General features: G+C 34.9%; 1 protein-coding gene across 1 annotated transcript; it reads left to right on the top strand.

Annotated features, from left to right (window-relative positions):
* Positions 1-608: 608 nt before the first annotated feature.
* On the top strand, positions 609-18,333 carry LOC104908217 (uncharacterized). Its single transcript, XM_010697310.4, has 4 exons — positions 609-1,032; positions 1,451-1,572; positions 17,074-17,250; positions 17,858-18,333. Exons 1-4 carry the CDS (start codon positions 793-795, stop codon positions 17,964-17,966), a joined length of 648 nt encoding a protein of 215 aa, XP_010695612.1. The 5' UTR covers positions 609-792; the 3' UTR covers positions 17,967-18,333.
* The last annotated feature ends 2,639 nt before the right edge of the window (positions 18,334-20,972 follow it).

Genomic DNA, 20,972 nt, shown 5'->3' with positions numbered 1-20,972 from the left:
TAATTTATGAGTAATCTTATGAGTAATCCAATTAATTCATACTAGTAACCTCATTTATCTATACAAGTAACTTCAATTAATCATACGAGTAACTTCATTTAATTATACGAGTAACCTCAAAGGTTCACAAAAGTAATTGCATTTGCTTATAAGAACAACCACATTTCTTTATAGGAGTGATACCCACATATTGTTAAAAGTAACCATATACTCACACAAGTAACTCCATTTGGTCATAAGAGTAACTCCATTTATTTACAAGTGTTTATACATAAGGGTCAACTTCAAAAGTTCATATCTCACAGCATACTTAATATTTTGGGAAGATTCAAGTTGAAGATAAAAATTTGGATCGATAGCTTTCCAACGCCTGATCAAAAGCTCGATTCCGATAAGAAACAAGTGAGATACGACCATTTGAAAATGAGTTCACGAGCTGATAGATTGCGCGCGTGGCCACACCTGTAATTTCGCGTGTGGCCAAAACGCGCGGAAAGAAAAAAGAAAGAGTTGTGGGTCCACTACTCCAACCTAAGCATCTGAGTCATCTTAGTAACTCCGGTGGCCTATATTAAGTACATCTTCCCCTTGTAATTACATTACATTCATTACTTTAATTTATCCAAATCTTTTTCTCTATATATTATGCCCTTCAACTTGATGAAGACAGCCCCCATTTGCCAACTTCTCTAGACCCCCTCTTTCCAACACAAATACCCACAACAATTCATCACCCATCATTCAAATACTCACAAAAATAACTTCCAAAAAACCCAAAAAGAACACATAAAAATGAACATAGAAGAAAGAAAAATAGTAGTAATGGTAGAAGAATCAGATACAGCAAGAACAGCTCTAAAATGGGCTCTTCAAAACCTCATTCGATACGGCGACGTTGTGACCCTCCTCCATATCTGTCCCTTTTACCCACCCAGTAGGTCACGTAACAAGAAGAAACTTAGGCATCTTCGCTTGAAGGGTTATCAATTAGCTCTTTCTTTCAAGGACATTTGTACCTCTTCTTCTTTTAATGTAAGTTGTTCGTTCCTACTTTTCTCGAGCTTTTTGTGAGAAGCGTTTCATTTATATCATAATGGACGAAGTAAATGATTTTACCAAATTATTTGTTCAAGCTAATTATATAGTACCTTTTACCTTTCTAGTTCATCATTGCTTCACATAAAATTGTCCTAATTTGTATCCGGTAGTGCGTACATAGTGTCATTTTTTTGTAATTATGGAGAAACTGACGAATTTTTTTAAGAACGTTATTTCTACAAAGCCTACCAAAAATGTCATTAATATATGCAATTATATCAATTCATACTATAAAATCCCCTCAGAAAAAAATATCATACTAGTGAAATCTTAGTTGTAATAAATAATTATAGTGTTAGCATTAATTGGTAATTAAATTGATACATATAGGCTTAAATATATGGTTATACAGACGAAAATAGAGATAGTGGTGACAGAAGATGATGCAGAAGGAGAAAGAATCGTGGGGTTGGTTAAAGAAATGGGTGCTTTTGCCTTGATTTTTGGTCTTCATGATCGCAGTTTTGTCTACAGGTCAGTTTTTTTTTTGTTATAGTGTACCCTTCATTTTCATTGATTGATTGATGTTTAATGTTTTCTGAAAAATTGAGATTTGTTTTGTTCTTATTTTTCCTTATTTGGCTGCGTAAGAAAAATAAGAATGTAGAGTGTTGAATTGTAAATGGTCCCTAGATAGAGTGGTTGAATTAGGATGCCAATTAAATTTCACATGATCATCATTCATCAACAACTCGCATGTCCTAGAATCGTATTCCCTCACGCGCATTTCCTTCACTATTTCTGTTTTGCACTTTTTTAGGGAGGTAGTGACGATGCAAAGGCCATATTTTTTTTTTAACATTTTACGTGCAAAGTTGGTAAGGCAGCGATTAGTTGCCGTGGTTACGGGTGTTAATGAGCCTAGCTGGTTCGCTGATTTTTTGAGTTTGGCTCGAAATTTTCTAGAGTCGAGCATAGCAAGTTCGATTTAAAAAGTTCGTGAGGAGGCTTGATATATGTTTAACTATATTATCTTCCATATAATAGATTAAATAAAAAATTATACTTCAAGTGTGCACAATACTTGTGAAAAAATCAAAGTAAGTATTCTATACCTATTTAAAGATTATATATATAATATAATTTTTTAACTCAAATTGAGTTTTGAGGTGAATCGAACTAGAGAATTTAAGCTCGAAAAAGCTCGAGCTAACCTTGACCCAAGTTCAAGTTAAAAGTTACGAGCCGAGCAACTAACCCAAGCTCGATCTCGGTTCAGCTCATTAACACCCCTAGACATAGTAGTGCTCAGCAATAAGTTACACTAAGTAGCGATTAGAGATTTGATCAGAGTAAAACTCTTCTATATATGAAAAATAGTAATTGGTAGAATAACGTGCTAAAGTAGCTTATTGTGGTTGCTGTAAGAGCATGTTCGACAACAACTTTTGAAGTAGCTTATAGATTTAAAACTAAGTTAAAATTCTATTAATGGTAAAAGATAGTGTATGGGGAAATAGTATTTGGAGTAGTATTTAGTGATTGAATTAATGTTCTAGAAAAGCTAACAAAAATAAGCTTTTGGAGTATGCTTTTGATGAAGTATTGTTCTTTTTGCTATTTTTGTAAACCATTAGCTAAGTTTAGCTAACATTAATTGTTTTGAAGCAATTTCAACAGTTAAAATCTAACAGTTGGCATTTGATATAACAAGGTAACAACTATAACAACAGCTAACAACTACTTTCGCTAAACAAGCTCTTATTATTAAGCAATTATTAGAGTTTGGCTGTGAAAATAACTTTAAAACCATTATTAGTGTTTCGAGAATTAATTGTTGTATTAGTAAAATAACAAATACACTCTTAACTTCAAAAGTTATCTCTACTCCAAAATAATCGTCTAAACTTTTTCAAAACATTTAATCATTCAATAATAGTATGTTTAAAACTAATTCACCACACAATTTTCAACTTCTTAGTATGAAGTACTTCGGACTGTTTTCAACAATGTATTAAAGATATCGTTGGGGAACCCTCCTCCCAACCTCGGCCCAAACAATATGTAGGCCTTGCGCTAATAGAAATAGATTGTTATGTAAATTTTTTGTAAAAAATCACCAAAACATGCAAGTAAACCAAATAATAAACATGTATCAAAGACTAAGCTTTTCTTTTCAAATCTTTTGATACATCCCAAGAACACCAGAATTCAAGAAACTTGCAGACATTTTTTACTATCAACTTCAAATCTATTATATTTAAAGAACTTTTTTTTTCCAATTTGGGGCCCTGTGAAAGGAAGGCCCTGTTCCATATCTCACTTTAGACATGTAAAGAGTCGGGCCTGCCTCCTCTTAGAGAAAGCTCCTAACAGAAGAAGAACATAGTAGTGTGGTAATTGGTAGTACCCCAAAGGGGGGATCGACCCGCTGCCTGAGCAGCCTAGCGTTCATCCTTGGTGGTTCGTCAAGTCCATGAACTTTTCCTTGTCTAATTTTCATTTCTATTCCATAGTTTGTTTCTTTCAATTCACCATCTTCAGGAAATATAAAGAATCGGGGGTGAAACCCTAAGTTTTGCTCTCTATTTTTGCGATCACCTTAGAGGAACGATTCAAAGATGGATGTGAGAATTGTTGGGTTAAATTCATATGGAAGTAGATCGCTTCCCTCTTTCTCTCGTGTTCCCCTGTTGCGTTAGTGTAATAGGCGTACAACTGTAGCAGTGGAGGGTTGGTGCCATGGAGGGGCGGTAGGGGCGGGAGTGAAGTCGTGTGGCATGCGTAAAGGAAGGAGTTGAGCCAACATGCAGTCTTCTAGCAGGGGCGGCAGTGCATCTCGTGAGAGACTCTCCAACTTGATTTGGGATAAGTTTCGACCTCTACAAAATGTAGGTTTTTACATTTTGAGGAGAAACTCATAATACCCTCAGTATAGGATACGAAGCCACAAAATATGTGACTTCCTTGTTAGTTCATTCTTTAGCATCTTAGAAAGGTTTCTCAGTTTAATGACCTTGGCATTTACCGTCTTGTGAACCTCTAGTTTTACAAGAACAGATTTGAGAATCCATCATTGAAGATTGTTTTATTTTAAAATCTCGGGTAATTTCCTAGGAAGTAATGCTTGGCTATTTCTGAACATAACAACTATTTCAGGCCTCCACACTCCACAGGCCACAACACTGCTATTAGGGTAATGGAGTAGCATCAAATATTTATGATTATATAATATCACAACTCAGAAATCACAACATGATTATGTATGCGTACGACACACAACATGAAATTGAGGGATTTGTATTTTTTTTTTTTTTGGAGTGATTGTATATTGTTTTCACTTTGGACGGTCTTAAATCCTATTTTTTTTTTAAAAGGAAGACGGTCTTAAATCCTATTTTTTTTTAGAAGGAAGACGGTCTTAAATCCTAGAAGTATGAGTCACGATTTACAATTATATAAAATTAGTATTTTGGTCCGAACGATATCTCGAATTGGTTATAATTATTTAATATGTTATTATTCATAAGTTTCATAATCGATTCTATTAGATTTTAGTAATATTCAGTCTAGTGCGAAATTGGAAAATGGACAGTATGACATGATAAATTATTTAAAAAAACTTCTATGAAAATGGGGATAAAAGTAAAAATTTCAATGAAATTTGGGTAAGAGAATGTTACTATTATTTAATAAAAATGTTAAAGAACAAAAAGTTTGTTTTGTAGGTTTTCATAATTACATATGATTATAAGACTTTATTATGTTTTACTTTGAAACTTTAAGCATTGAAATTGTAATGCATTAGTGGTTAAACTCACATTTCACTTCAAAGGTCATGTGTTCGAATCCTATCAACTACGCATTGTTATATTTTTGATTGACATTATAAACATGTGTATTAGAAGCTTCAAATGAGTGTACTCACGTGGTACCGTTCTTTTGATAAGAACGCCTTTTAGTATATTTACTAGTATTTGGGTCCGGGCGTTGTCCCGGGTTGGTAGTGGTTTCCGAACATGATACACATTTTTCCATTTCCATTAAAATATATTAAGGAAAACTAAACATCTAAAAGGTACAAATATAATAATTTGGATACTTAAAGCATGATCAAAAGTTGGTTGAGATGGTAATTGTGTCATGTATGATAGCAAGAGGTCCCAAGTTCAAATCTTGTTGCAAGCTAATTTTACTTTTGTTAATTGACATAACTTATGTACATTAGACAATTCTACTGGAGTAACATAGGTGCCACGTGGCGTATATACATTGTCACGCACGCCTTTTAATATATTTGTATTTATATAGATATACTTCCTCCGTTTCTTTATACTTGCAACCAAAGGGTTTGCACGGTATTTAAGAAACAGGAGAGAGAAAGTAATAAGGACATGTGGTCCCTTACTTAATCAAGTTAATTACTTGTCCCAAACTTTAATCTCATCCCTACCAATAAATAAACCACCACTACCATCACCAGAAATAGAGCAATGTTGCCACCACCACCACCACCATACCACCGTCACCACCATACCACCACCACTAATTATATTTTTGTTCCTGGACTTACTTTTCCATTTCCTATCCCCACGAATTCCACCCTCACCTACACCCACTACCCACACCCAGCCTAGTCACCACCACCACCTGACCATCGCCACTCGATCACAACCACAATAACCACCACCACAATATATTTTTCAATAAAATCAACATCAAAATCCAAATAAAAAAGAGGAGAAAGATAGAAGAACACATTTTTACAGTAGAACTTGCAAGATAATGAAAGAGATTGTGGAAAAAAATTAGAAAAAAAGAAGATGTTTCGTCGATCTGAGGCTGCAACATTGCCGTCGAAGTTCTCCAAAATATATAAATTCATCAGTGATGGTGGGAGAGAAGGGAGGAGCGAAAGATTATCGGTATCCATGGAGCTTTAATGGTTGGACTTCACCATGAAAGTTCCAGATCTGGAGCTTTGATGATTTTCCACCATTAATGCTTACAGTTATTGGACATCTTGAGCCGCCGAAAAATAGAGGGTCGAAAAAATTAAAGGAAGGGGTAGTTGCCGGAAAATCAGGCATAATGATGGTGGTGTTTGTGAGGGGTGGTGGTGATGTTGGTGGTTGGGAGCTTGGGACTGGGGAGTTGTCACGGGTATAGGGGGTGAGAGAGAGTAGGAACTTAGGTTGGGGGTGGGTTATGACTTTATGAGTGATTAATTGTTAGGATTAATTAGCTAAGTAAGGGTATATGTGTCATTTTATTATAGAATAGTTTCTATTTTAGGTTTGGTTGCAAGTATTGTGACATTTCCTTAAAAGGAAAGTGATGCAAGTAAAAAGAAACGGAGGAAGTAGATGACTTTGTAAGTCTCACTATTGCTATTTATTTTGCTCGTCTTTTCTCATGTTTCCTTTTTTGGCACCTTGGAATTAGCTTCGCGAATAATACAATTGTTGAAAAGGGTAACTAGTCTGGGAGGAATTAAAGGCTAAAGGGGGTTGTAGTTAGAGTTGTGTAGCTGAAAAAGATATAAACATCTATTTTAAATCACAAAAAAATATTGTGAAAATTGTTAGGTGTTTGTAGGCACATGTAGAACTATGTGCTTCCGAGCACATTTTCTGACACATTTATCACTTTGTTCAAATGAGCAAAATATGAAATGTGCAAATATACAATGTGCACGGTTGGCACATTTTTTTGCACATTTGTCACTTATGTATTGCGATTTTTACCATTATTATTGAGAGTTTGGTACAAGTATAAGTTTTAATATGGTACAAAAGTGATTTAGTGGGTACTGGTAGAATACAAAATCCAATTTTGGGACTCCAACTATTAGTTTAATTTTTGAGTTGAGTTGGTCATTTGACATGGTATAGAGCCAAATAAGGTTACGAGTTTGTCTTTTAATATGTACTTTTGGTGATATAAAAAATTTCTTACACTTCCCCTACGTTTCAAAATATGGCACTTTCACTTTTCATGCATGCCAATGCAAAATTTTAAGGACATATATCTCTAATTTTGTATTTGTAAAAATTATAAAAAGTATATATTAAGAAAAATCTAATTTTTAATTCACGTATAAATCACAAATGACAATCAAAGTGAAATTTGTAAATAGTGTAAAATGTCAAGTACCCACATTTAAAAAGAAACAAAGGAAGTATACTAATTTTCAACTCTAAAATACTCCCTCCGTTTCTTTCTAATTTTTACACTTACACTTTTCACGCATGCCAATGCAAATTTCTGAGGATATATATTTCTAGTTTTGTATTTGTAAAAATTGTAAAAAAAAAAAACATATTAAGACGAATTTAATAAAATCCGACATGACTATGTTTTTATTCACGTATAAATTACAAACGATAGTCAAAGTGTAATTTATAAATAGTATAAAATGTTAAAGTGTAATAATTAAAAAAAAGGAATAGTAATTTAGTACCAATTATACTTTTCTTAAATAGGGACCTAAGAAGTGTTAAACTGGTACCAAAGTGGTTGAATAGATACTTCTAGTGATATAAAAAAGTACTCTTATGTTACTAACCTTTAGCTCTAACAATCAATTTCTTAAAGCTTTTGAATTGGTACTAGGAAGGATTTAATTGGTAATCTTATGCCAATATGCTCTTATTTACCTTTTAGCTTGTGAAAATACCAGAATATAAATACAAGTGTTCATTATTATCTAAAAAAAAAATAAAAAAAAAATACTAGTGTTCAGTATGACGTCTCTCAAAATAAATGGCCGAGACAAGCTCCACATTTGCTCTGAAAAAAGACAAGCATGTTTGTACACCCGTCAAACATTTTTTTTCTTTTTGAGGGGACGTGCCCCTTCAAACTTAATGCAATTCGAAATCAATTTTTTTTAATTGATAAGATGAATAACTAATAAACGTGAAAGGATAGAATATTGACTTGCCTTTGTCATTCATTTACATTGCATATGTATACAAGGATTAGAGACTAAAATATATAAAGTACATCAATTAGGGAGAGATTTTAGGTAACCATAAATAACAAGATATTCTAAAATCTCTCTAATAATCCTAAAACCCCCCAAGTTGGAGCATGAGGGTTTGAAATGCCCAACTTGGCAAGAAGAAACTCGAATTGGCGTTTGCCAAGGGCTTTGGTAAAAATGTCCGTGAGTTGAGAAATAGTAGGCACATAAGAAGGCAAAATTAAGCCATCTTTGATAGCGTCACGTACGAAGTGGCAATCAACTTCAATGTGTTTTGTTCTTTCATGAAAAACCGGATTTTTAGTAATATGGAGGACCGACTGACTGTCACAATAAAGAGTTTGATAGCCTTGGGATGGTGAACACCAAGACTAAGCAATAAACCTTTCAACCACTTGAGTTCACAAGTAATATCGGCCATGGATCGATATTCAGCTTCGGCAGACGAGCGTGAAACAGTAGGTTGCTTCTTGGTTTTCCAAGAGATAGGAGAGTGACCCAGAAAAACAAGACAACCAGTAAGAGACCGTCGAGTAACTGGACAAGCAGCCCAGTCAGAATTACACCACCCTTGGAGAGTAAGATCAATATAAGCTCGAAGAAGAATACCCTGCCCTGGAGTACCCTTCAAATAGCGGACCACACGAATAGCCGCATCCCAATGCTCAACACGAGGCTCCTGCATAAATTGGGAAAGAATATGGACTGAATAAGCAAGATCGGGCCTAGTGACGGCCAAGTAGACAAGGCGGCCCACAAGACGACGGTAGGCAGCAGGATTAGAATAGAGAGCCCCAGTAGCTAATCCAAGCTTGTGATTTTGCTCAATAGGAAAATCAACAGCCTTGGCACCCAATAAGCCAATCTCAGAAACAATGTCAAGAGTGTACTTCCGCTGACATAAGAATAACCCAGAGGAACTACGAGCAACCTCAATGCCCAAAAAATATTTTAAAGAGCCAAGATCTTTCATATGAAAGAAATCACTGAGATAGGCTTTGAAAGCCGTCGAGGAAGCATAATGATTTCCAGAGATGATTAAATCATCAACATAGACGAGGACGTTCATCTGAATAGTGCCATGAGTGAAAGTAAACAATGAATAGTCAGAGCATGATTGAGAGAAGCCATAACTTGTAAGGCAGTGACGAGTTTGGCGAACCAACATCGATGAGCGTGTTGAAGGCCATAGAGAGACTTCCAAAGTCGACAGATCAAATTCGAATCAGTAGAAGTGAATCTGGGAGGAAGTTTCATGTAAACCTCCTCATCAAGGTCGCCATGTAAGAAGGCATTGTGAACATCCATCTGATGAAGTTCCCAATTTTCAGAAGAAGCAATGGCCAAAAAAGCACGAACAGTAACCATCTTGGCAACAGGAGCAAAAGTCTCAGTGTAGTCAATGCCTTCTTCCTGATGATTGCCAAGAGCAATCAGACGAGACTTTACACATTCAATAGAGCCATTGGAGTGATATTTTTACACGATAAACCCATTGACAACCAAGAGCACGTTTACCGGAGGAAGAGGAACAAGAGACCAAGTATTATTAGCCTCGAGAGCTTTAATTTCATCAGCCATAGAACTCCTCCAATCACGACTTCTCATTGCTTCTTTAAAAGATTTAGCTTCCGTCCCTAATGTAATAGCTGCAAGAAATAACCGATGTTGCATAGAAAAATTGTCACAATTAACATAGTGTGCTATAGGATAGGGAGTACCTGAAGCAGACTGTAGAGACGGAGTGGAGCAGGACGAACTTTGAACAACAATGGAGTTTGTTACAAAATCGCGTAACAGAACAGACAGAACTTTGGTGCGCATGCCACGGCCCAAGTCAGGAGGAGAAGAGGAAGGAATGGATGGAGAGGGAGAAGTAGACACGGGAGTTGTGGATGGCCCAGGGTAATTAGGCCCAGAAGGAGAAGAGGGGGGAGAATTTGTGAGCAATGTGGAATTATTTGTGGGAGAAGGGGTGGAAAGAGACCCAAGAGGAGGCCCAGAAATGAGGGGGTCAGATGGAGCGTTAGAGGGAAGCCCAGGCGAAATATCAAAGGGAGGCCTAGGAGACGTGGGCGAGTCAGCAGGGAGAGGCCCAGTAGGCAATTGAGAAGAGGAGTAAGAATGTGGCGCTGGGTTAATTATAGGAGAATGGGGCCTAGAAGTAGAATTAGGAGGAGTACAAGGAATGGGTTCGGTGTGTGGGTCCAAGGAAGAATTAGGAGAAATTTGGGTCTCAGGAGAAGGGTCTGGGTCAAGGATAGGGTAAATTCATCATGAATCTCATTGCAAATGGGGACTATAGTGTGGGGAGTAATATTGGCCTTATCCGGATGAAGGAAAGGAAATATATCCTCAAAAAACTTGAAATCACGAGAATCAAAAAATTCCCGAGCATCTAAATCAAAAAGTTTCCACCCTTTCTTGCCAAAAGGATACCCCATAAAAAGACATTTCCTACTTTTGCTGGCAAATTTATCATTTTTGGATTTTAAGTTATGGGCAAAACATAAACATCCAAAAGTGCGAATTTCATCATAAGAAGGACAAGTGCCGGTTAAAAGTTCATAAGGGGATTTGTTATCAAGCAAAGGAGTAGGGGTACGGTTGATTAAGAGCTGCAGCAAGAACACCTTCCCCCCAAAAATAAATAGGCAAATTAGCCTGAAATCGTAAGGCTCTCCCAACATTCAAAATGTGTTTGTGTTTGCGCTCAACGCGGCCATTTTATTGTGGAGTACGGGTACAAGAAGTACAAAATAAAATTCCCATGGCACAGAAATAATCATGTAAATAATGAAATTCCATACCATTATCACTTTGAACTATTTTGATGGTTTGAGAATATTGACGGTCAATCATAGCAACAAAGGACATAAACATACGAAATACTTCAGTCTTATCCACCAATAAATAAACCCATACAACACGAGAAAAATCGTTCACAATAGTCAAAAAATAACGAGCACCACAAGTAGATTGATGCTTATAAGGTCCCCATAAATCACAACGTATTTTTTCAAAAATCCTAGAAGCTCGATTGTCACTTAAAGGAAATTTAGCTCTATAGTGTTTTGCACGGAAACAAATCTCACATGCCTTATTCAAGCTACCTTTTAAACCAAAAACAGGGGGAAGTAATTTTACGACTTTCTCGGAAGGATGACCCATGCGTTGATGCCAAAGAGTGAGAGAGGAAAAGACATTGTGAACCGTAACGTGTGGAATCTGTTCCGCTCCGAAGTAGTAAAGTCCATCCCGTCTAACACCTGTTCCAATCCGCTTCTTCGACTAGTCCTGAATAACACAAGTATGTAAGTCAAAGTGAACAATACAATGCAAGTTATCGGTTAATTGAGAGATAGAAACCAAATTGCAGTTCAAGGACGAAACATAAAGTACATGAGATAGAACAATGTTAGAAGAAAGACGAACCAAACCCTCTTCGGTACGTAGCAACACCAGTAGTACCATTAGGTAAACCAACCGGGCAAGAAGAAGACAAGTTAAAAATATCATAAAGCCAAGTGAGATTACCAGTAACATGACGAGAAGCGCCAACGTCAAAAATCCAGGATAAATTATCAAACTTACCCATTAACCTATCGTCGGGAACCTTGGTATTACCAATCAAACCTGCCAATACTTTCCATTGGTCTGTAGTAAAGAAAGAAGAGGATGGCGTGGAAGAGCCATTGCTGGCCGAAGGGGCTGTTGGAGCAGCAGCATCATTGGCGCGGGCTGGACCACCACGGCCACGACCACTATGTCCAGCACGAGAAGCGGCAGCACGTTGCTGTAAGCGTGCCTCATACCATGCAGGATAGCCATGCAGTTCAAAACACTGAGAAACCTCGTGACCATTTTTATGACAATGTGTACAAGTGAGAAGAGATTTATCCTGCTTGTCAAGTCTGCCACGCAGCCCAGGTTATTTCGGACTGCAAGAATGCGATCAAGGAGATCCATAATAAAAGTATTATTAAAAGTAACACGTGTAATATTGCTCATGATTGTAGGGAGTTGCTCCAAGGAACCGAAGGAATCAAGCTGTGGCATGAAGATAAAGAGTCTAATAGGATTGCTGATGCTTTAGCAAAATTTGCAAGAGGGAGGGCAGCATCCTCAAACTCTTTACAGTTTTTTCATCTCCCTCCCCCGGTCTGTAATTTAATTCTTTTAGAAGAAAACCGCAACTTAAATCCGTCAGACATGGGCTTTGATGACCATGGATGAGAGCGTTTGTATTATTGTAAACTTTGGAACCTGCTTTAATATATCTGTTCGTTTTAACCAAAAAAAAAAAAAAAGCCTGCCACGACCATGGCCAGCCGGAGTTTGAAGAGCAAATCCGACAGCATTAGGAAGAGACGGGGCAGAAGCAATAGTAGCGAGACGAACCCGTTCGTCTTGTATCACCAATTGGTAGGCGCGATCAAGCGACGGTAATGGGTCTTGGGCCAAAATATTAGAACGGGTTTGTGAATAAAAATTTGAGTCAAGACCCATTAGAAAAGCATGTAATTTGTTTGTTTCACGACGAGCAACATATTGAGAATGAGCCGAACAAGTACAAGCAAGCAAGGGTTCATGATGGTGAAGTTCTTCCCACAATACAGAAAGTTGAGCAAAGTGGGATTAAACGGACATGGATTTAGTTTGCTCGCATCGAGCAATGGAAGACTTTAATTGATGAATTCGAGGGCCGTTAACAATGGCAAAACGAGTTTTTAAAGTGTTCCATAAACTATACACCTCTTTAAACTTGGAAATAGAGCGTTTTACCTCAGGTTCAATAATGGTATTCATAAGCCAAGAAATAAGCATGGCATTGATAGTCATCCAGTCTATGGAAGTACATATGGTGAGACCGGTTTGGTAATAGTATCGTCGAGGAAGACGAATTTGCGTCGTGCCTCTAAAGCTGTTTGAATGGCGTCCGCCCATTCAGCATAGTTCTCGCCATTCAAGCGAATGGGAGTGATAAAATCATCGGGTCTATCTTGCGGACCAAGGTAATAGGGTGAGGTAGGCTCGATTTTTGGTGGTGGTGAGGGCTGTTCATCGCCAGCCATGGTGAAGGGAGAAAATAAATTTCAAACCTTAGCAACTGATACCATAATAGACGTGAAAGGATAGAATATTGACTTGCCTTTGTCATTCATTTACATTGCATATGTATACAAGGATTAGAGACTAAAATATGTAAAGTACATCAATTAGGGAGAGATTTTTGGTAACCATAAATAACAAGATATCCTAAAATCTCTCTAATAATCCTAACAATAACTTACAGGACGGAATCTTAGGCAGATTAACTCAGCCCGTGTTAGCACGTTAGACACTCTAAAAGTAAAGTATCTAGCCCGTTAACCCAAACATGTGCGAGGTTTCGTTCCAGTCAGGCAATTCATCTTACCAATCAAAAAAAAATTAATATTCTAAATTATCTCTGCCAAATATCAGTATTCCATGTTTACAGGATCGTACGTAGATAGCTCATCAATTTTATCATTTCGTAGGACGTAATTGTTTGGATATATGCTACTTATTTTATGAATAAAACAATGATTGAAATCTAGAGCATAGTTTAATATGTGGAAAATATTAAAACGTATCAAAAGACATGCATGAATCAAAAGTAAAAAAGTAGAAAAACTAAACATACGGTTTAGATGGATTGGGCCAAGAGAAGTGAAGGTATATAAAGGATGTAATTTTCCTCCAAAATCAAAGTTAAATAAAAGTGGAGGACTTTATTTCATTTATTTGAATAATCAAGTCTTTTAAAGGGAGAATATAAGCTCACTTTTCTCACCTTTATTCTCTTTCCTTTTCCCCCTTCCCTTCTCTGTCTTTCACCATTGCTCTCCAAACCTATCACTCATAACACTAAATGATGCAAAATATCATCTTACATCCCAACTTAGTACCATACATCTTAGTAAATACTTAATTTGTATATATTCTATTTTCTATATATAATACAAAGGATAATTATGATTCACAAAACTATTGATATAAATAATAATACTCCAAATAATGAAATAAAATACTGGTGCGTGCATATGATAATATATATAGAAGTTCTAAAAAACTTTGTCATTTATATTAGAACACCTTGAGAGTTGAGATGACCATATACTTCTCAACAATGGGAAAAAGAAATAGACAATCCCCTTCCACCTCATGCATTTAGTTGATTGGATAGTTAGATGAGGGGTTGAGATCCTGTGAACAATCCACATGCGAGTGTTAGTATTGTCCTACATTAAACATAAGGAGAGGAATAAACAACTTAATAAGCGCATGAGGAGTTTACTCCTCCTGATCTTGTCAATTTTTTTAGGATGAAACTTTCTTTAAGCTTCTATTATGAATATCAATAATATTCTAGGGTTCTTTTTGTTCATTTTATGTGTATCAAGACGAATCTAACGAACTTCCATACATTCAAGAATAGATGCATCCTACTAATTTTATTTGTAAATCTTATTTCTAAGAAATTTTCAAAAATGGACAATGAATGGTAAAGCATGGATTTTTTTTACTGTTATGGGAACAAGGAGGTCCACTATTGCAAAGGGGCCTTGAAAAAAATAAGGGATGAGGTTGCTATGGTTATTAACATTATCCCAGTCTACATCTCAACAAGTGGATTGGCCATCACATCCCCATCAGAGTCACTCTAAATATTATTCCATTTTTTTGGTGTCATTAACTTTTACTACTAATTTCAGCCACATAACGATACACAATAACAAAACTTGCTGAAAATTTACTCTATTTAGCATCATTCATTTATTTGCAATTTTTTGTTGTTTGGTTTGATTTGTACTAATGTATTTTTTTAAAATATGGCTGACTCTTAATCACGATTAAAAAATTGATATATGTGAAACTGAGATCATGAATTTCATCATAGTGGTCTTGTTAGTATTGGGTAGTTAGTATCAGATCGTAATCGTCACCATTCACAACCATATATGTTTGGCTTCACCACATTTATTTGAAGTTTAATCGCTATGAAAATCCTTTATTACATAAATTTCTTGTATTTTACTTCCTTCAGACTAATTTTTTGTCCCTTTTAGGTTTGTTTTTGTTATGTTTTAAAATATTTATCAATCTAGACATATGAAGTATTTCATAAAGTTTACAGAGTTGATCTCTAAGTAATCCTTTAGTTAATATTTGATTCAGGCAGAAATAAAAATAATTCTAAATATGTTGTCTCATCTTAAGGTGCCTTGTAATCTAAACTTGAGATATCATATTATTTATACTTATGATGATTTATATACTTTTTCTGATCCAAAACATATTTTAGCTTATTATTCAATTAAAGCTTTCTTTTATTGATTTGTCACTCAGTGTAACTGTAGGATAATTGTACTTGTTAGGAGAAACCAAAAAAATAATTCATATAAAACTAAAAATGATAAGTCAACTAATTTAATTGGCTAAAGTTTAAAAACACGCAAAATTCAACATTAAGATTTCATCACACTGGTCGATGATGACATTCTACGCATAAATTTGATCATATGTCATTTTTGTGTCTTCCTCAGTAAAAAGGTACTAAGTATTAACATCATATTGTATGATTGATGTGTTAGATGTATGATCAACAAGGGAATTGGACATACTATTACAACGCATGGAAACTACGCTTTCCTATTAGTTTAATTTCGCTCCTCTAGGATTGATGGGTTAACACGAAATAACCAATGATATATAATGGAGAGAACAATTCACAAAGATGATCTTCTATGTGAATCAACATGACCTATGTATTTGATGTTTGTGAAGAACACTTGAGAGAAAGAGTACAAGATTTTCTCTCAAGACAAGCATGTTTGTTTTGTGAAAATAAAAAACTGATTTCTTGAATTCACCCATTTGGAAAGAAGTTAATCTTCTTATATTAACTTAGGAAGGTTAATGATGATGTGTCACCATCATAAGTGAGTGAAAAGATCCTTATTCAATCACTAAAAATCGGACAAAAATGAACCATCCCAAAGAAACGGATTGAAACAGTCAAAATCAAAACTCGCAGCGAAAAAGATAGAAGCAAATCGCAGGGTGCGATACAGATCACACCTCGCTACATAGGTCGCACCCCGCAACCTAGAATTCTCAAGCCCTTTTTCGCTTGCTCGTGTTTCCTTTCTTTTGTCCAACCTCCATAAGACCATTGCAAACAACTAACCTAAAGCCCATTTAACTATAAATGTTCCAACATGATACATGTTCTTATGGATGACATTATTTTTGTATATTATACCTCTACTTGTAAAGTGATTGACTATTTAATCTTGAGGTCTTGGCAATGGGGTTTCTTTTCTTCCTCGACTCTCGACCCTAGTGAGTTTCCTAAGATAGGGCCTAACAAAGTGCGTGACTTTATAATCTTAAGGTCACAACGTAGAGTTCCCACTAGCTGTTAGGATGAGATTTCCTTTCTTGCCACACTCTCAAATCTGGTTAATATTGAGTATCCTCTAATATGGCCTTGAGCTATAGCTTATAGGCACATTGCACAACCTATGAAGGAAAAAAAAAACCTCAACTTTTATCCAGATATCTACTATTTTTTTACGAAGTAAAGGGAGTATTAAAAAAAAAATCAGATTCTTCCATTGTATTTTAATGCATCTATTAATTGTTCACGTATAGTGATTCAATGTCTATTAATTGCAAATAGTTTTGGAAAAATATTGATTTTTTTTTTTTGTGATTAGTAAAAATATTTTTTTTTTCCTTCTTATATATAGATCGCAATGTCCAAAATATTATGTATGTAGAATCTCAAGTGCTAAGTGATCTCACTCCCATACTCAACTTTAGTGAAGTTGGGCATTTTCTTTGGTGATGTTTGTAAAACTCCCAATCCTTATTTGAAATACTAGAGTTTGTAATAGCTTATCAAAAGAAATCACAATGGCAGTTGATTTGTTTGTAGCTATTAGTAGTATTCAATAGATATACTTATATATAGAAGTATATTTTTGATTAAGAAGAATAAGTTGGATGTGATGCAGGTTGGCAATGAGACACAATAATATAACAAAGACATTAAACTGCAAAGTTCTTGCAATCAAGCAACCAAGGCCGTCATCGTCTGCCTCTGGTCTGCCAACTAAATCATGTTCCTCTTTCACACAACTCGAAGCTTCACTTACTTTGGAGTTTTCTCAAATCGAAGTTGCTCCTTTGCAGTAAGATTCCCCCACTCTCATCCAACTATTCATGCTTTTTATCTAGTATACTCCTCTATTTTCTTATTTAGAATGATGCACCTCTTTTGTTTGAACTCTTAAAGTTACTTTTAATAAGAAAATACTGTATATGAAAAGGAAATAAGCACTAAAAGTTTTCAAAAACAAGGATCTCATGACTTACTCAATATCCCGCGTTTGTATTTGAAGCTGGTTTAGTTTGTCCCATTTAATTAAGTACTCCCTTCGTCCCAAAATATAATTTGACTAGTATCGATTAACCTTCCTTCAAAAAATAATGATTAACCTTTAATAAAAGACCAAGTAGTATACTACCATAGGATTCTTTCATATTGTAGCATAACCAATCCTCGGATTAGAATGGATGATATTGTACATGTAGATGTAGACAAAGATCCAAATTAAACAATCTGCAAATGTCTGGCAGCAATTTTTCTCAAAATTGGTCTCTTGAACTCATAAGATTGGCTGTTAGCTAAGATTAAGTGCATTATATGTTGGCATAGTATGCATGTTACTTGTTCCATTATTTTTCTATACAATTAATTTGATATGCACCATTTTTTCCCCATTTTTTTGGTTGCAGAGTCCCTCATTTCACTCCACAAAAGATTCCATACCAAATTTGTCCAAGCCCCTCTGCAATAATATGGAGATCCAAGAAGACTAGGAGGAGATCACACAGGACTGTTTAGTTTATATAATTATATAATACTTACTTTTTCTTCTCTTTTGAATTTTATTTGCTCTCCTTCTATGGCTCATATTATTGCTATCTTTTTTTGTCTATTTTTCCTTTTTTTTTTTCCTTTTTGTCCCAAAAAAATGAATATACAGCTGGTTTTCTTTAGGTTTTGAAGTGGTTGTTGGTTTGCTCATGCAAGATTCACCAAAAAAAGAAGTGGAAATTCTGAAATCATGCAAAATGTTCCTTTGCCAAATTAAACAGAAAAGTGTTGATATTGTACATAATACATGTAGAATAAATATTGTTGGAGGAAGATTTGATTTCTATTTGTATGTGATACTAGAAAGAGTACATCTTAGCTCATTTTTCCTTCATATGGTGTTCTCTCTTTCTTGCAAGAGGTCATCTCTAGTCTCTATTTATTACATCACATATAGCTTTTTCTTTTCATTATTTTTGAAGCGAAAACAAGACTTTGCATTGATAATATTTTTTAAAAAAGTTGATGAGAGTATATAGCAAATAGTAAGTTGGATTACTATAAAATTATTCTAGGACCACCTTATTTTATGCTATAAAAGGGTTATTTTTGAAGTTAAATAAGTTATTTTTACAAAAAAAGCCACTTTATATTCTAAAGAAATCACATCTATAAGTTGTCATAGATTATTTATAATACAGTCTTATTATATAGGATTTTGTATTAGCAAATTTCCAAACTTAGACCAAAAAAGAAAATATTAAATCAAAAAATCGAGAAACTGATATCTAAAGGACCCAACATTTCAAACTAAAAATACTTGATACAGTGATGATTAATTAGGTCCTGCACCAAATAGTGGCGGATCCAAAAAAATTTATATTTAGTGGCCTTGTGTCCTTAACTAGAAAAGTTGTTTCCTCTAACTAATAAAATTTCTCAACATCATCTCATGGAATTGTAGGGGCATAAACGAGCCTAACTCCCCTAAAATTCCTTACGCTAAATGGCTCGTATCCACTAACCGTGCTTTGTTCTTATTTCTTAGTGAAACCAAGATGGATATTATGTAGATACTGTTAATGTTTGTAGGTTTAATCCCCCCCCCTCCCCACTTTTGTATATGGCTGTGGTGCGATTGGAACCAAAGGGGGTTTGGTAGTTTTAAACTGGAGTAATTATGCTATTTCTTGTATCTATAACTCTAGTAACTTTCGAGTTTGTAAGGTTCAAAATGGTCTAAATAATGAAATGTAGTCTTTGTTTATGGGCGCCTAGATTTCAAAATAGGCAAGTTGTTTGGGATCAACTTGGTAGGATCCTTTCACCATTCACCTATTTTCTTTTCATAGGTGACTTTAACCAACTGGCTAACTATGATAATAAACTAGGGGGCTCCTCAGTTATTAATGGCTGGCAAAATTTTAAGAGAACGTATTGTGTCGGACGAGTCCGACACAACACTCTCATCGGACGAGCAACGCAACGCGCGCGACTTATTAAAGACGGAAAAAATAAAAATAAAAACAAAAAAAACACTTTCATCCCCTTCATCCGCTTCATCCGCCATTGTTCAAGAACAAAAACAATCGAAACATATCCAACAGATCCACTTTCTCACTGCAAATCTAGTTCCACTACTGAAATCTAGTTCGTTACAAATTGAACAAGAATGTCAACCGAAGATTCGAATTCACAAATCGCAACTTCGTTACAAATTGATCTGAGCAATGAGAATACTCACAGAGATCTCACATTACAAATTGAACTAAACAATGAAAACCGTAACACAGATATCACATCAGAAAAAAAAAGAAAGAAATTACATGAAGAATCAGCTGGAAAAGAAGACAAAGCAACAGGTGTATGTCTAAAATTAATTTTCAATTGCATTTACTCATTTTCAGTTAGAATTTTGATTGTATCAGTTAGTATGTATAAAATTAGCATTTACATTGCAACAAAAGTCTATTTTTCACTCATTAACTTCTTTTTCAGTTAGACTTATTTAGTTTTCAGTTAGACTTATTAAGTGTTCAGTTAGAGTAATTTAGTTTTCAGTTAATATAGTTTTCAGTTAGACTTATTTAGTTTTCAGTTAGACTTATTAAGTGTTCAGTTAGAGTACTTTAGTTTTCAGTTAATATAGTTTTCAGTTAGACTTATTTAGTTTTCAGTTAGACTTATTAAGTGTTCAGTTAGACTAATTTAGTTTTCAGTTGGACTTATTAACTCTTCAGTTAGACTTATTTACGCTTCAGTTAGACTTATTTACTCTTCGTTAACTTATTTACTCTTCAGTTAACTGATTCAGTTAGACTTATTAAGTGTTCAGTTAAAGTAATTTAGTTTTCAGTTAGACTTATTAACTCTTCAGTAAGACTTATTTACACTTCAGTTAGACTTATTTTCTCTTCAGTTAGACTTATTTACACTTCAGTTAGACTGATTCATTAGACTAATTTAGTTTTCAGTTAACTTATTTAGTTTTCAGTTAGACTTATTAACTCTTCAGTTAGACGTATTTGTCTCAGTTAGACTTATTTGCTCTTCAGTTAGACTGATTCAGTTAGACTAATTTAGTTTTCAGTTAGACTGATTCAGTTTTCAGTTAGACTTATTTAGTTTTCAGTTAGACTTATTTTCTTTTCAGTTGGTCCTTAATTTATTTCATTTAGTATAATTATTCTTTTATTTGATACTATTACAATCATTTTCAGCTACACTTGTTTAGTTTTCAGTTAGTGCTTTTGTTCTTTAAGTTAGTGTCCTTATTTTTTGTCATTGAACTCAACAGCTGAACATGAATATCTCAAGTACATCAATGACGAAAATATCAGTAGCAGTTTAATAGGGAGACATGTTACAGATCACAAAGATGGTTACAACTTGTATCAAGCACACTCAAGAGCATTAGGATTTAGTATTAGGAAACAAACTCTAAGGAGGAGGAGAATTGATAATTCAATATACGAATTCTACTTGGTTTGCTCAAAGGAAGGAGGCTCAAAATCAACAAACAAAATAACAGAA

This window comes from Beta vulgaris, chromosome 5, assembly GCF_026745355.1.
Source record: "Beta vulgaris subsp. vulgaris cultivar EL10 chromosome 5, EL10.2, whole genome shotgun sequence".
NCBI lineage: Eukaryota > Viridiplantae > Streptophyta > Magnoliopsida > Caryophyllales > Amaranthaceae > Beta > Beta vulgaris.
This window is presented reverse-complemented; position numbering and strand designations above follow the sequence as displayed.

Bases quoted from the DNA above. Each gene is read 5' to 3' on its own strand.
- LOC104908217 (XM_010697310.4), top strand. From the start codon at position 793: ATGAACATAGAAGAAAGAAAAATAGTAGTAATGGTAGAAGAATCAGAT. The intron at 1,033-1,450 runs GTAAGTTGTTCG...ATGGTTATACAG, and splicing joins GTACCTCTTCTTCTTTTAAT to ACGAAAATAGAGATAGTGGT. The intron at 1,573-17,073 runs GTCAGTTTTTTT...GATGTGATGCAG, and splicing joins GATCGCAGTTTTGTCTACAG to GTTGGCAATGAGACACAATA.